This window comes from Rhyacophila brunnea, unplaced genomic scaffold (genome assembly GCF_057557595.1).
Source record: "Rhyacophila brunnea isolate RB1 unplaced genomic scaffold, BYU_Rbru_1.0 scaffold_18, whole genome shotgun sequence".
In the NCBI taxonomy this organism is placed as follows: Eukaryota; Metazoa; Arthropoda; class Insecta; order Trichoptera; family Rhyacophilidae; genus Rhyacophila; species Rhyacophila brunnea.
The window spans coordinates 38,840,635-38,858,275 of record NW_028232837.1 but is presented as its reverse complement, the minus strand read 5'-3'; the positions used below and the strand labels follow the sequence as shown (position 1 = coordinate 38,858,275).

Sequence of the window (17,641 nt, the reverse complement as noted above, 5' to 3'; positions counted from 1 at the left end):
TGTATTTATCAAAATCGGTGATATTATATTTATCTACATATTCATATTGTCATCATCATCATTATCATCATCATCATAATCGACTTGAACCAATCCACTGCTTAATAAAGACCTCGCTAGCCTGATTCTACTCCTTTCTGTCATATAAATTTCTGTATTTATCAAAATCGGTGATATTATATTTATTTACATATTCATATCGTCATCATCATCATCATCGACCTGAACCAATCCACTGCTTAACAAAGACCTCCTTAGCCTGATTCTTCTCCTTTCTGTGATATGAATTTCTGCATTTATCAAAATCGGTGATATTACATTTATCTACATATTCATATCGTCATCATCATCAACCAGGATCAATCCACTGCTGGATGAAGGGTTCCGCAACCTGATTCTACTACTATATTATACCTATTTCTATCGTCCTTATCATCATTGACCTGAACCCATCTACTGCTGGATAATGGCCTCCCAAGCCTGATTCTACACCTTTCTGTCATTTGAATTGCTGTATTTATCAAAACCGGTGATATTATGTTATATCTATTTATATTTCCATTATCATTATGAGCCTGAATCAATCCACCGGTGGATGAAGGCCTCTCTAAGTTGTTTGAATTTCTGTCGGTCATATGAATTGCTATATTTATCAAAATTGCTGATATTATATTTACCCATTCATAATATCGTCATTATCATCATCAACCAAGATTAATCCACTGCTGGATGAAGGTTATTGATACACCCCTGTTACAGGCGGGCTTCTCCCGGTGTAAAATAATCATTTAGTAGCTCAAGTCGAAACGTAACCCTGACCTCTAGAAACGGCTTCATAAAACATCTAATCTGATTCCTTGCTCAACCACGTAAGTATTTTTTATTTATAAGTAAGGGCCTTCGTCCGGTGTGTGAAAATGACATATCGGGCGGAGGTGTAATTAAGATAAATTTAATTTAATTTAATTTAAAAAGTATAAATGATGATGGATGAAAGCGATAATTTTAAGACTAAATATAAGTATTTAAATATAATAAATTTTGCCGCGCTTGTCGGCAACGTCCAAATTTCGACGCGCCTGCGCCAGGGTCAGGCTCGTGATTCGCCGAATCAAAGATCACGCGATAAAATTTGGCCAATCACGAGAGTCCTTTTTGCTGGAATGGCGTGGGTACGCGAAGTTTGAAAAAGAAAAAAGTAATTAGTAAGCGTCCCCTTTCCGATAGGATAGGACCTGCGAAACTTATTGTTAAAACAAAATATGTAAACGTTTAAAGAAAATGTAAAATATAAGAAGACCACGTTACGAGCACGAAAGACCGTGTTTTATTTATACTCCAACCGTTTGTATTTCTTTTTTGTGAATCCGGGGTTCGATGGACTCCTGAGCTAGCCGCTGGAACCCCGGGGATCTCATTATCCCAACCTAATTCTACTCTTCTTGGTCATATAAACTGCAATATTTTTTTAAATTTGTGATTTTATATACCTACCCATTCATATCGTCATTATCGTCATCAACCTGTATCAATCCACTGCTGTATGAAGGCCTCTTTAAGCTGATTCCACATCTTTAGGTCTTATAAATTCCTATTTTTATCAGATATAATATGTATTGCTTCATTATTTATCAACATTTGTCTCGATATGAATGTCCCGCACCGGGAAACTATATTGTTTAAGGTTAATTTTTAAATCAAAATATGATTTTTAAAATATTATTCTATGGCTCCGAGCATTTATTTTTTATAGACAATGAAACAAAATAATGTTTAAATTTATTTTTTATGCTGCTAACCTTTTTCTATTATGTAAATGGGACCCGAAAGAGATTAATATTCGCGTTATATTGGATCTCTATTTATGATAATCACTATTGAGATGTATAATTATTTATCATGTTTAAATGCACATACCTACACATATATTGTATTAAAATTAAAATGACAGTGGTAGCAATCGGCGATTGCCAGCTGTTCTGCTAGGCCTAGCAGCCTGAAATGGTGTCAGACGATATTGAGAAGGCCAGACTCCAGAATAGACTACGCACATGACTCCAAATTTGTATTGGCAGTGACGACATGCAGACTGTAAAACTGACAAATCAGCTAAATTTTCAATTGTCTGACGTGAATGAAAATCCATCCCGAAGGGAAAACTATGGCGCCGTCTATACACGCTTTACAATTTTTATATTAAAATCCAACACCAAGTCACTATGATGAAAAGCTGTCTGCAAGACCTAGCGAGACAGACTGGCGAGAGCCAGCTGGCTCAGCTAGTTGTGATTAATTAATTATGATAAAAGTGAATAATTCCCTATAAAACAAATATGACGTGATAGCTATTCCAAAACTTTTTAGTATTTAGTTTAATTTAGTAATTGGTAATTTATTATAAAAATGTTGATATCTTCTATGTCGATTGCGCTGAATACATTACCTGCTTTTGACTTGACTGATTGCTCACATACACACTCGGTCGCAAAAGTTAGAAGGAAGGCAGTAGACTATATTAGCATGTGGGTGGAATCGTAATAGATTATTAAAAGTATAAAGTAGATGACGTACACTTAATTGAAATACAAAATATTTAAGAACCCATATAACATGACTCGCTCTCACAGAAAGGGCAAGGTTAAAGTCCTACCTGGGGATCGACAAGTCGACCATCTCTCCGATTGCTTAACCGAGCCGCCTCGCTGACTATGTGTGCTTCATTGCGTATTTATCCTATGGGGTGTTTCAGTCGGCTGCCAGTGATAGGGTTATAGGTCTAGTATTTAAACTAATTTCTTATTTAAATTTGTAGGAGATTTGGAAATGGAATTGGAGAGATATCTGTTGGAACGAGCGGATTTGCAAGATGCATTAGAGAAGTTGGACAGCAATGTTCACGCTCTGGAGCAAGAGAAGAAGCAGATGCGAGAGGATATCGAGCGAGTAAGACCGTCTTTCTGTTTTTTAAGGCGTTCGCTGACTGAGTTTTAAACTTTCCACTGCAGAGTTCTATTTTCGATAGCACGTATACATTGTGGCTTTCATATCCCTCTGTTCTGTAGATATGAAATATGGAGGGCGTCAAGTCATCCATGTGGATAGGTTTCAGACGACTATAATTTTATCTCAATTCGCCCTTTTCAATATGTTCCAGCTGGAGGAGGAGAAGGCTCGCCTCCGGAACGAGGGCGGCGATGCTCAGGCGGACCTCAATTCTCTGCGGAAGGAGCTGCTGGCCGCGGAACAGGCGCGCCTCGATCTGGAGGCGGACAAGAATGCCTACGCCGAACGGATCAAGTTCTTGGATGGAGAAAAAGAAAAGGTTTCTCGCTGTCGCGACTGATGACTACTTTGTTGTTACATAACGATGACTTTATGTCTATTTTTAAAGCAGTCGTCACCCTCATTAATTTAATACTTTTATATCTTCATTCTAACAATGATCTAGAGCAGGGGTTCCCAACCCTTTTGTACCGTAGAGCACATTTTAAAACATCGGTAGGGCGACGGGCACCACCTATTTTTTCAAAGCAAATTTATGACAGAATTTAGGACATGGGTAATAAATAATACAAAAAAATAATTGAGGGTTGTGGTTGAAAACTTGACCCACAAAACTGTGTTATGGAGATAATCAACATCAAAGTTTGAAAAAATTGTTTTCAACATACTGAGTAAAATTTTGCTACAATCAAAGATGTATATGAAGCGCCTAGTTTCAAAACCCCCTAAAATGATTTTACGTAGTTTTGAGAAAACTAAAAAATAAAACATTTTAAGATTTTTATAAACAAATAAAACAGAAAAATATAAATATAGTTTGAAAATACTATTAATAACTCCGAAAATAATAATGCCTTTATTAGCAATGATTTTTTAATTTTTTTATTTTCTCTTCTTCTTGGTCGTGCACTCATGGCTGAGGATCGTGACCACATTTAAATTTCGCCATCCTTTGAGCGACCAAGACTTTCCATCCTTCTCGATCTCCCACTTCTCTCAGGGCAGAATGGATGGTGCCCCCAGTCAGCTCTTTCACTTGGTCGCTCTATCGCGCAGACGCTCTTCATCTGCTTCGCCTTCCCTGGAGGCTACCCAAAACTACCAGTCTCTCCAGGTTGTCTGGCCTGCACCTGACAATATGTCCAAAAAACTGCAGAATTCTTCTCAGACATATCGTCGAGAGCCGTTCTTTTATATTCAGTCTCTGGATGATTGACTGGTTTGTCCTGTGCTCCGTCCAAGAAATGCGAAGCATTCGGCGCCAACACCACATCTCAAAAGGCATCAATTGCCTTCCGTTCTCTTGCCTTCAGGGTCCACGACTCGACTCCGTATAGAAATATCGAGAACACTTTTATTTTAAGACAGATATATTAGATATGAGGGAATATATTATTATTATGCAGAGATATTCAGAGTTATTATTCCAAGAATTTAAAAATAGGAAACAAACCCTAAGATTTGTTTTAAATCAGCCCATTGCAAAAGTCGACAAATTAAATTTGACAAGAGCACTTTTGAAATACAATTGTATTGGTGGATATAACGAGCAAAGAGTTATGGAGCTCCAAATTTGTAGGTCTTGTCACCAAAATTGAAGATTCGGAGATAGAAAATGCTATTTAATTTTACAACACAATTGGTGCGCTCTAAAAGATCTACATAAGGTAGATACTGTGATTTTTTAATACATGGAATAACTTTTCGAACTCATATGACCAGTTGAAACAAATTTATTGTATTATTTGCTATTTTTACTATCTTCGAGTCTACATAATATGTATGTGAATAATCATTTTCAAACATGAACAATATAAAGAATATTTATAGAAACTAAATAACTGATGAGAATTTGGAGTCGCGCTTGAAATAAAAACTACAAGTTACATACATACCAAAGATATAGAAACTCTCAAAATAAATGCAAGGAAGGCACATTAGTTTTAAAAAATATTTATAATTTCATCAATAAAAAACATATTTATTTAAGTATGTTAGTTTTGTTCCGGAAATCTTCTTCACTTAATAAATAAACAATTATAAAATGTAATTAATTCATTTAAATAAATTATATTTATGAAAATATACGTATGGCTCTCGAATTTTTTTTAACCGTTGTGCTACTCATATTTGGCTCTTTTGGTTCAAGAGTTTGCCGACCCCTGAACTGGGCTAACGTTAAAATGCATTATTGGAAATGAGTCATGACCGAGTACTTAAAAACCATTTTAATAATACCACAGTTGAAAAAATTTGGTCGAAGTTATACATTAACCAAGAATAAAGTCAATTTAAAGAATTGGCAACAATTGCTCTATTAGTATTGTCGATTTTTCCTAATACTGACTGTATACTGTGAAAGATCATTCAGTGTAATGCACTTCATAAAAAACAAATATCAAAGCCAGAAGCCGTGCGGCTCGCATTGGAAAAAGGAGTATTTCCATTTGCATTATTTTTAAATAAATATTATGTACTAAAATGTACAAATGTCTATTATTAAATGAACTTGTCTATAAATAAATTGATCCATTTTTATAGTAAATAAAATTTAGCTTTAATTTTTTCAATCACAATAAAAGTGAAATTTGGTGCAGCCAACAGATGTTTCCATAGAACTGTCAATGTCAATTGTGCGGCCACAGTTAAATTTCACGTGAGAACCACTGGTCTAGACCGAGCTTGCAATAAAACATGCTAAAATGCCTTCATCTGTCAATGATGACTTTTAAAGTTTATCATGGTGCAACAGATGTCGTCGGTATACGCTGCAGTGTAAATTTATATTATTGTCTCCACTGCAAGCTCGGTGCACGGCAAATATAACATTGAATCGGTTAGTTTTTTTAAAGTTGGGTATATTTAGGTACCTACTGAAGTATCCAGTGTGTATCTATGTATTTAATTTAAGATAATAAAATGTCTAGTTTTGTATACTTTCACCGTGTAATTATAAAATGTTTTTTGTTAAATAACTGAGATGTAGGAGATAGAGGGCCCATCCCTGGAGCTCCAAATACATGTAAAAAGCTATACACCAATATAACAATGGATATTGGCAAAATAGTCGTGGGGATTCGCGATGATCTCCGATTCAGGCGAGTAGAACTAACATATTTGAACGCCGGCAGGTGGAGCTGGAGGTGGCGCAGGTGTGCCGCGAGCGAGCAGATCTGAGCTCCCAGCTGTGCGCGCTGACCCGCAAGCGGGACAGCCTGGCCGAGGACACCATGCGGCTGCAGCAGCGCCTGGAACAGGCGTCCGAAACCAACGCCCGCCTCAACCGCACCCTTGAGGAACTCGTCAAGGAGTGTGAGGAGAAGCAGGTCCGTTCACCTCATCCTCTATCTTTCTCAGTCGTAGTAAAATAGTAACTGGAAATTATCAATGAGTAATGATATTTTTTTCTGTTTTCAACTCGGCATAAGGTGCAATTTATTAATTTCCATTCAATTGAAATTCAAGGTTAATAGGCCATCCACCGAAATAGGCTGTCGAACGCCGTTTATTACCGTGCTACCTTACGCCATAACCGTATGTTACTATGTATAAACCAGTCGAGCGTTCATGGAACTGATACTCGGGTGCCGTCATGTTCAATTATGCTCCATTCAAATCAAGGTGCTTGGATATGCTCGTATATTTGGATCAAGTATTACTTGTACAAAAACAGAAAAATATTTTTCTCTATGGTCACTTTTTGAAACGTTTGATGTCTATGGAACGCATAATATGACAAACAAAAACGGTATGTACACAATGTAACTTTTCGTATTTTGTCGCTAGATACCCCAAGTAGTAACAATTATAATGAAACAGTTTGTTCAACTTATGGTAGAGAGGCATTCGGTGTACAGCCACGGCCAGATATTTCCATGAACCCAAATCATACGTTCCGTATTCCGTGTGGCTTATAACCGTATACGGTTTTGGTGGATGAACGAGGTCTAAATCCTACGGATGAAAAGACACCGAATTCTATTTTTGCACTGTGTATATATTATATTGTATACGAACACCAAACAAAAAGTAAAAAATCATATAGAAAAAAATACAGAGGACAAGAAAATATCATAGATAGCTGTAAGTGGGTAAACCTAGGTTTGAAAGTTTACATGGTTTTTGATTTTGATTAAAGTAAAGATTTGCATAATACAGGTAAAAAATCACTCTTTCCAATGGCAGCTCAAGTCTTTTTCCCTTACGGCGAACCTTTTAAGTGAGTTGATAATATGTCGAAAGATGTCGCTTTGTGGGGAATATTGAAACACAGAAAGAACAGTATAGTGGGGCTCGAAACAATAATGCTGAGTCACTCATTTAATGGTTTTGTAGTTCCGCAAATCACCATTAAGTCACGTGCAGCCATAATGTAATGCTTAGTCAATAATAGCTATTTGATTTTTCGGTGTGGACAGGTGATGCTGGACGCCAACGACAAAGACATGCAGCATCTTGCGGAGCAGCTGGCCGCTCTGCGCAGCGAAAAAGAGGCTCTAGAGGGCATCCTCTTCGACTCTGCCAGCAATTTGGAAGTGGTGGAGGGCAAAAGGCAAAAACTCGACAAAGAACTGCAGAAGACATTACTCAGTGAAGAAAATTTAAAAGGTTAACTTTTTTTATTGTGTTTAAATGCTTTTGATAAAAAAGTTTCTAATATAAGTTTTCTTCTTCGGCCATGTCCGCCTCTTACCTGGATGATATGGACACCATGCGACGCTTCCAAGAATCCATGTCGCTAGCCACTCTTCTTGCGTTGTTCCAGTTCATACCGACATCCCTAGCTCCACCGTAAACACTTGTTACCGTAAACGTTGAGTTTCTCTTCTGACATATGTAGCACGTGGCCCGCCGAGCCTTGTCAGACGTCACCTCTTCACTCTCAGTGTAATGAGAGGCCGCTCGGATCGTTACTTCTAAAGCCATATTACCGCACACCCAGTATCCATCGCAAGTGTCTTCGTAAGGTGCCACGATTCGCTACTGTAAAGCAGCACCATCAGAATACAAGCGTCAAATAGGCAATCCGCAATGAGTAGATGCTCTACCCAGTTAGCTATTCGGATAGCGAGCTCTCTTTACATAATGCCATGTCCCGTGATGTTTACCCCCAGGTATTTGAAGCTGTCAACACTCGATGTTTTTCCCATCGCTAATCAGTGTTCTATTGTACAAAACGTTGGCTTTCTTCGCGTTGATTTTAAAATGAATACAATACGAATTGTCACGCAAACTGTCAGTGTCTCTTGAATGCCCATGATTAAGTTGTCGAATATGTCAGCGTCATCAAGATTTTGGCAAGCATCCTCTTGATGAGAATAGGGGACCGGATAATGCACGTCCTCAGGAAAAACCAGACCGGAAACCTGGACGAGTGTGTGCTGCCCAAATCCATGACCTCCGTCTTCTCCAGCAGAGCCATGAGCTGAAGAGTCCGTTGGCCTGCTGCTTTGTGGCTTATGAGAAGTCTTTTGACAGTCTGCACCGTCCCTCCTTCTGAAGGATACTGGGAGCATATGGGATCCATACCAAGGTCATCGCTGGATTGAAGTGCCTGCATGAGAATAGCAAATGTGTCAGAATAGGTGACACTGTTACGGTACGGTCAGGATCACGACCGAAGTCAGACATTGTTATGTCCTTGCTCCGTTTCTCTTCATCATCCTTTATGACTTTATACTATGAACACCACCTGACCGAGGAATACCTACCCCCACTGTGAAAATGTGCGATCTTAATAAAAGTAACCCTTACATTAATGCTGCTATTAAGTCTTCGGTAGATAGTTTTGTCTAAGAGGTATATGCATGAAATGTCAAACCCCTGTGAAGGTAATCAGCGGTTGAACGGCTTATTAAGAAAATTTTCTTAATAAGCCCATTCCCTTTGACCGCTATAAAAAATGTAAACAATGTGACATCACTGGGTAATTGCGAATGGCTGGCTTTCAAATTCACTCCAACAAATTCAATTGAAATTCACTACAACAAACGTTTTCTGCGAGAGTTGAGACCCTCCTTCATTTTGTAGATTCCGCAGTGCAGGAAATAGAAAGAAATAGATGATTGCGACTGCGAAAGAGGTTTATAAGAGACTTGGAAAATCCATACTCTAGGTACGGGGCTGTTAAATTTCGACAAAAGTTTTGGTTTTCAATGGATGCAGTCCCACGTGAATTCACGATTGACATCTCACCCTCAACACAGTTAACCAACAAAGACCTTTCATCTTCGTTGAAATCAACTGCGCGTCGTCGTTGGACTGTAGATGGATTCATAATTCTAATTTTAACAGTATGTCTGCAGATATCGAGGAACGATCAATAATAACACCAAACGTCATTATAAGTGCGCGGAGACTGTATGTATTGGCATATGGAAATATTTACTGGGAATACTTTATCCTTTAGTGCATTAGAATTATAAAATGAATGTATTATCACATTAATCACCAATAAATTATTTAAAGTTCATAATAATTATTATTCATTTATAATTGTTATGAAATTTATATGGTACCGCTCGCACACTTTCACACCTCTTCACAATTTCAAAAATTTTAATTATTTATCAGAGTATCAAAATTGAGAAGTTGGCCATAATGTGATGACATGACGCAATTTATGATGTCACTAACTAGCAGATTCAATTTACGTTCATGCATGCAAATTGGTATTATTTTGATTGAAGGTAATTTGATGTTCTATGCATGCTCTTCTAAGGGTTTGTATTCCAAAACAGCTGCCAACATCAGCGACCCAAAAAAATTCAAAATTAACAATAACTTTGTTTCAAACCATTGCCCTGAGCATGATATAATTCAAGACCAATTCTTTGACGTATGTTGAACGTATACTTAATCTTCATATTTAATTATGTTTTTTCACTTCCCGGTTGAGTACGAGGCGAGTGACTCTCAGCCCGTCGGCCTCTCGGTTCGACACTCGCCTCGCAATTAAATTTTGCGTGTCCAAATCTCACTCGGTCCATAATTTTTTCTCTAATTCTTCTAATTTGTTGGTATGTTTCTTGAGCTCTCCCGTATTAATGTATACTCATAATCTTTTTATAATAATCTGCTAAGGACAAGTGAACAACTTGCTGCGGGACTTGGATCTGTCGGAGAAGAAATTCCGGGATACGAAGAACACTCTCATTCAGCAGAATGCCAAAAAGGAAGCTGAGTACCAGCAGACCATCGCCAACCTCAACAAGACCAACACTGAAAACGTGCGCAAACTCACCGAGGAAAAGGTAAAACGCCTCAACGTAGTCCTGCCACTTGTAAATTGATATTATACACTTAACTTATACTCTCACTTAATGGATGCTCGTCATATAGATATCCTCAATATAGTGTCGTGTCGGTTATATCAGTATTACTTGTATCAAAGTCGTGAGCAGTTTAAAGGCAGAGGGCTTTCTTTTTCAGGAGCAAGTCCGTATATCGTTGGAGAAGCGGATGCACCAGACGGTGCAGAACCTGGGTGGGGAGAAAGAGGCGGAAATAGCGGCGCTGCAAGAGCGAGAGGGACAGCTGCAAGCCGCCATCGACACCCTCTGCCAGCAGCACGAGGAGGCGCTGCTCCGCGCAGAAAATGACAAGCAACAAGTCCTATTGATAGGTCTCACGTTTATTTGGACTTTACCTCCGATAATTTTTATATGCAAGCTTATCTTCGCTTCAATAGATCGACAGCTGTTCAGTTGTTCTTCGATTGTTATCTTTACGATTTTTGAAACAAGTTAAATGCTAGGGATAATTCCCTCATTTTAGTCAAAATTGAGTTGAATATGACAATGTCATCTATAAGAATCACCTTTAAGCTACTTGTAAAAAAAATTAAATTAAATTGAAAAAATATTTGGATAAATATCAAAACAAGTGTCAAGCTGACTTTACTATCATAGTGGAGTGTTACAAAACATGTCATTAAGTGAGTCATGATGAAGGTAAGAAGGAAGTAAAGAAGTAAAGGTGATAATATGTTGCAGCGCACCACGACCAGCAGGCGCTGCTGGAGCGTCTGGAAGAGGCGAAGGGGGCGCTCGACGCGGAGGTGAGCGCTCTGGAGCGTCTGCGGCGAGAAGCGCAAGCGCGTTGCGAGCAGGACAGGAACGTCATCAACCACCTGAAGGATGATGTCACCAGCGCCAAAGCTCGACTTCAGGAACACAAGTATTATACCCGCATAATATATCCCATTGTTCTATTAAATCGTACCAGCCTAAATCTCCAAAACTCCTCATGGAAGAATTGTTTACTTCACAAAATTTATCATAATCCTCTTTTATTTTATTCCTCCATTTTTAATTTATCCATGTCCGATCTTGAGAGATTGCATTGACAGAGTTATAAGTTTAACCCTTTCTAAGCGTTACGAATCCCGACTTAGTACAACAGTGCGCGTTGTGATTTCAAGCATCAATAAATCGTAATAAATGTCAGTCAAACATACACAAATAGAGTAGTAAAAAATCGGAGTCAAGTTCAAAAATGATTATGACAGAACCTAATATTTTATGTGACTCTAAAAATAAACATTCGTCGCCTAAATCTGATAAGAAATCACGAACAAGACTTCTTCATTGAAAAAATGCCAGCTTACTCGAGCGGCGCCATGACACTTACGAAATGGTGCTGGACTAATGCGTCGATGACAGATTAACAAGTGTAAGAACAGTTCAGTATTCTTATAGTCTACCGGCTACCATTTCGACAAATATGTCATACACATAATGAATAATAATATGGTTTATGACTTTTATGAGCATTTTTGTTGAGTGTGTTGAAAAAATATCAGTCATAAATAACTCATTTTTATAGCATCCAGGACATCTCAAACTGTGTAACTTTTGTTTGAACTCGCATACACATTGCAGCACTGCAGGCCGAGTATAAATAAATCATCCTTGAGAACTACTGGCTATTTGAGAGTGATGTACTTACCACCAGTGCCTGGTTTGTACCTACCATTGACCCCGAACTGAATGGAATCGAATGACACATAGTTTATATAACAAAATGGTTTATTTTTCGAATACCTATTACAATTCGTAAAATATTAAATTTCAAACACTTTTTGCACTTCTAAATGCTTTATAGTCACCACAATTTTATTTTCAAGTTCATTTGTTTTTTTTTTATTATATTACTTCAATAACCTGGTACTAGAATAGGTAATCTCTTATTTTATTATAATGACGTGATAGTAAGTAACTCGAGTTATTTTCGACTATAAATATAAGAAGAATTCTACATAAAAAAAATAGTAGTCATGAATCAAACCCTTTTGAATAGTATTACGAAAAAAATAATTCTCAAGTGTCTGTCTCACACCAGCAGACGATGATTTGCCGCGCAGTGTATAAAAATTCAGTAGCGCGGCACCTGGTGTTTGCGTAATACGACAATTTCCGCATTTATGCGGGAACGGGCGTCTGAGTGTTCGTGTCTTTTCTTTATAAATGGCTGATAACTAGGGTAAATAAATAATTTTTGTCTGTTTCACCTAATACTATAACCAGAAAATAGTATTTAAAAATGTTAATCAATGATAAACAAAGAGACATATTAAATCGCGGACTTCTAGGTATATTTAAATGACACCTGGTTCAAATTATTTTCCGAAACTATAAACTCGCGGATAATATACTGGCAGATAGGCGAATGAATGCAATCTCCAAAAGCATTCCTTTTGTAAAAATATTTTGTAAATTCACTTTGATCAATGTAACTTTCGAATATTCTATTTAACAGTTTACGCACCAAATAGTTTTTCAATCACTAAAAAACAATATAACTTATTATATCGCAAACTCGTATCGTTACAAACACGTCAGTCAAATGTCTTCGGCGCACATGCACTAAGAAGCGATAAGACACTATATACGCGGCAAATTTGAATTGGCCCGATGACTGATATATTTTTATTCAAGACACGCTCCCGAAAAATATTTATTTAAATTAGATAGAACAAAAGTTTAGGCTATCCATTGACAGATGTCAAGAGAAGGATGATTTTTAAATAAATTAAATCAATATTCGAATTATTCGCGCCTGGCGGAAAGCAGTACTAGGCAAACGAAAATCGAAATGACTTTAGTCAGATGACGCGCGGATGACTCGCGCGTATAGGCTGACTAAAGTCAGTTGCCGCGTTAGAAAGGTTAAGAGAGAAACCGACTAACACAAATGAGTTGTTGTGCTTTTTTCTACACTCGCGTTTGTTTTTTATGCCGATTCAAAAATGGATTACGTCACCTAATTGTTTCAAACGCGCAAACTACGCCGTATCTGGACGGAAGACATTTCTGGTTCTCGAGCTTAAATCGCGATGGGAATCGCACCATGTGGACAGACTCTTAGGGGTCTGAGCCGAAACAATAATATGTAAAGATTGTAGGAAAGATATTTGAGTCATTAGATTGTTTGTTGTCTTTTTCTGCCATCGGTTGAAAACTTTTTGTTTTTAAATATAGAATAAAAGCGGAAGAGGAACTGGGTGCGGCGGAGAGGCGGCTCCAAGAGGTGGCCGCCGAGAAAGAGTCGGCGGCAAAGGAGGGCCACGACCTCCGCATCCAGCTGCAGCTGACCGAAGATAAAGTCGACAACCTCAACTCTCAGCTAGACGACACTCTCCGCAAACTCAAAGAGGGTGAGAGCCTTTCCCCATCTGAATCCTTCCGTTATCCGCGGCACAGAATTATCTCATTTGAGCGGGGTGTAATTATTCAATGTCTGTTTTCAGCGGAGAACGAATCGGAGAGTCTGCACAAAGAGTTGACCGACGTGCGTCGGCAGCTGTCGGACAGCAACGTGGAGCGTGACAAGTACAATGCCAGCAACCGCGATCTACGCGACCATGTGAAGCGCTCCGAGCAGGAACGGAGGGAACACGCCCGCTCCCTCGAGGACGCCTTTCGGAAGATCGCCGGTTACATTCTCTCAATCTTCAAACATAAAAGCGCTTTTGAATTTTGTTTTTCCCATTCGATTCAGTCATGACTTTTAACAGTATGCGGAACGGTTGAAATTAATGAATTTGTATTTCATCTTCTACACCTGTATCGGCGAATCGAGTCCGTGGAGCTTGCGCCGGTTGTATGTTATTATTTCTTCTTATAATTAAAAGCATTTCATTTTCTGAAGAAGTCATTTGATACTCCTGTCTAGTATGATAGGAAATTCACTTTATAGACCCGTTCGATTTGGAACTAATAAGACACATTTTTAGGTTTGCATTTTCTTTCGTTTATACTTTATATGTAGGTATTATGTACCTACAATATTCACATTTTTCTCCATTAACATTTTAAGTATTTATTTTAGTTATTTCATTCAATAAGTTGCCCGGCTCGGGTCAAAATGAATGATTTTGTAGAAACAGTATTTTACAGCCATTCGTGCTATAGAATAATTTTGTTCCATTTCCTTCATTAATCACATAGATTGCTCTCAAATTTTATTGTTTTATATGAGTTATTAGTAGATAGGTACATTTATATTATATATTGTCTACATATGTAGATATAAATGTACAAATTTTCGATTAACATTTGGATTTGGATTTGGATGTCAAGGGAGCCAGTCCACAAAATTATAATGCTGAGAAACAGGCACACAAAGATTTTGTGTGACAAAAAAAGGAACATTTTTTGTTTTTAAAGATATAACAGTAAAACTTTCAACACAGAATATACTTTGTGGTATTATCTTTTTATTATTTTGTACAAATAACTAAAAAAAATAGTATCTTAGAAGTTATGTGTGTTATATCTCTTGACCACTGAATATTGAAATGTACAAAAAATGTAGTCAAAAGAGTTTTGTGGCTTAAATCCATTGACCACTGCATCTTTGATGATTTTAAAATGCTTTTGTATACTTTACTCATTTTCGCCAAATTTGTGGCTTGGTTCCCTTGACATCTACGGCGACGATTTATCGGTAATTACACTTTTGTCTGCTTGATTAACTTTTATGTTGAAAATTCACTGTTTTTGTGAAATATTATTCAACTGCAGGAATGTATGCCTTTTATCTGCATATTATTATGTTTATCAAACAATCCCAATATACAATTTTTCATAATAAAATAAAGTCACAATAAGTCTCCAAAGGTGACACAGTAATATGAGGGTAGCCGTTTATATTTCGGGAACAACAAACAAAAACGATTTTTTCATCGATGAAAACACTTTTATTATTTTTCAAATTTTCTCCACGATAGTTTATACACTTTTCCATGTGTTTGAACCAATCTGAAAAGCATTTTTGCCACTTTGCAGAAGGTAACTCCAAAATATGGTTTTTGAATGCATCAACCGCCTCTTCTGGTGTAGAAAATCGTTGACCGCGCAATCTATCTTGGACTGTCGGGAATAAAAAGAAATCATTTGGTGCCAAATTGGGGCTGTACGGCGGATGACCCATAAATTTAATGTTTTGTGTGCTCAAATAGGAGCTTGCTTGAGCCAATGTGTGAGAGCTCGTATTGTCTTGATGAAGGATGATTTGACGCCGACGGTTGCTTTTCCTTATTTCACCAAAAATTTCTGACAAACAAATGGTTGTGTACCATTCAGAATTGAGTGTTTTACGATTCTCTAAAGGCACAGTTGAGACATGGCCCGTTTTTCCTAAAAAACAGGCGACCATTTGCTTCGTAGTGGTTCTAGCGCGAGCAACTTTTGTTGGTTTAAGCTCATTTTGGAAGACCCATACGGTCGACTGCTGTTTACTTTCGGGCTCATACGTATAGATTCAATATTCGTCACCAGTAAAAATCTTATTAACGTTTTTTGAAGTACCTCGATTTTTTTTTGAGCATTTCCTTGCACCAATCGAAACGCCCCCTTTTTTGTGCGATTGTCAAATTATGCGGGATCCAACGTGAACATAGCTTCTTCATGTCTAAATTTTCATGCAAGATCGTATACATGCTGGTGTTACTAATGCCCATAGATGCCTCAAGCTCACGGTATGTCACATTATGATCTTGCATTATCAGTTCATGCACAGCATCGATGTTTTCTGGAGAAACAAACAACCGATTTTGGAAGACCTTCGCGCGGCTTGTCTGTGAGCGAACGACGGCCACGATAAAATTCGCTAAACCAGCGATATACCGTAATTTTTTATGGTGCTTCATCGCCATATAAAGCACTAAGTTCAGAGATGCACTGTTCCCGCGATAATCTACGTCGAAAGTTGTAAAAAATAATCGTACGAAAATTTTCAAGAGTTAATTCCATTTTTTGGCCGAGATAAATTTTTCAAATGAATTTAAAAAAAAAAACAAAAAGCGTCCGTATGTTAAAACGTTCTGAGTACTAATGCCGTTAAAAATGTGAAACTTCAAAATACAGAAGTCAAATTGCACCTAGCAACACCGGTGTTGCCAATTCCCAAAATATAAACGGCTACCTTTGTATGTATAAATATATTTTTCAGTGTAGTTTTGTAATTTTGCCGTCCTAACATGAAAATAACGATGAAATACAATTTTCTTACAAATCGCATTTAGAAGGTTTTTATTTAATCAATACATGTCAGTCATCAATGAGGAAATATCAAACAGGTCTGGAGGAGCAAAGAAATGCGCTGGACGCGGAGAGGTCGCGGCTGGGCGCGGCAGCGGGGGAGGCGGGACGGCAGAAAGCGCTGTTGGCCAAGCAAGCCGCCTCCGTGCGAGACCAGTTGCAGAAGGCGCAAGGGGGCCTGGCAGCCAAGCAGCATGATGAGAAAGAGCTGCACGCCAGGTCTGCATCTCCTTTCTCTTTCACGCTGACAGATCACAGGGGCCTTATATTTTTCTAAAAAGGATAAATGGTGACATTATTTACCTCCTGATACAGTACTCTCTCAGTAATCCGCGACCCCAAAAACCAGACAAGTGTCCAATTAGTGAAAGAGAACCATTTTTATAAGCTTTTTAAAAAGTTATGTGCTTAGATTTGAATAGATTTCAGTTTAATTTATTCATGATTAATGCATGGTTTTATTGAAACAAACAAGATAAATCACCTTACAATGACATACATAATCTGTAATATAATAAAATAATCATATTAGTAAATTACTAAAATGACAGTGAAAGATGTGAGTTCGAATCACATTCATGTTTTATTTTTCATCACATGTAAAGAATGAGTTTTAGATACATGAAATAGAGAAAATTCAACTTATTGTATGATGAATTTTTTTCTGGATTTCCTCTGGTCGCACGCAGACTCCAGAATGAGAGCGAAGAGCGAGAGCGTGTACTCCAAGAGCTGGCGCAGATGAAGCGGCAGAGCGCCGACCTGGAAACGCATCTCACGGCCGCCCGCCAAGAAGTGGGCCGCCTGCGAGCGAGGGGCTCTGAATTGGAGGAGCGCTGTCAGGCCAGAGATCAGGTATGCCCTCACCATATTTCATCGTCACCGTTTTCTGCTTTAACGTTTACGAGCGACTCACGGCATGTTTGTCTTTTGCATTTTCAGGAACTGCTGCTCCGTTTGGAAGAGTCTCGGGGGAAAGAACGGCGGCTGGAAGACCTCCGGCATAACTTGGAAGTGTGCCTGGCCGATGCCACCCAGCAGATCCAGGAGTTGAAAGTATTCAATATCCGTTTCGATTAACCTTTTACTACTTT

The 17,641-nt window shown here is 38.1% G+C and overlaps 1 protein-coding gene across 1 annotated transcript in view; it reads left to right on the top strand.

Moving 5' to 3' along the window:
- Root (ciliary rootlet coiled-coil, rootletin) overlaps positions 1 to 17,641 on the top strand; it is a 131,010-nt gene that overhangs the window by 89,181 nt on the left and 24,188 nt on the right. The window contains exons 13-24 of the mRNA XM_085945352.1: positions 2,813 to 2,943; positions 3,155 to 3,322; positions 6,135 to 6,329; positions 7,422 to 7,611; positions 10,087 to 10,256; positions 10,435 to 10,627; positions 10,998 to 11,181; positions 13,485 to 13,660; positions 13,754 to 13,939; positions 16,586 to 16,766; positions 17,237 to 17,402; positions 17,490 to 17,603. Of these exons, the coding sequence (XP_085801478.1) occupies positions 2,813 to 2,943; positions 3,155 to 3,322; positions 6,135 to 6,329; positions 7,422 to 7,611; positions 10,087 to 10,256; positions 10,435 to 10,627; positions 10,998 to 11,181; positions 13,485 to 13,660; positions 13,754 to 13,939; positions 16,586 to 16,766; positions 17,237 to 17,402; positions 17,490 to 17,603 (2,054 nt within the window). The remainder of the gene's footprint in view (positions 1 to 2,812; positions 2,944 to 3,154; positions 3,323 to 6,134; positions 6,330 to 7,421; positions 7,612 to 10,086; positions 10,257 to 10,434; positions 10,628 to 10,997; positions 11,182 to 13,484; positions 13,661 to 13,753; positions 13,940 to 16,585; positions 16,767 to 17,236; positions 17,403 to 17,489; positions 17,604 to 17,641) is intronic.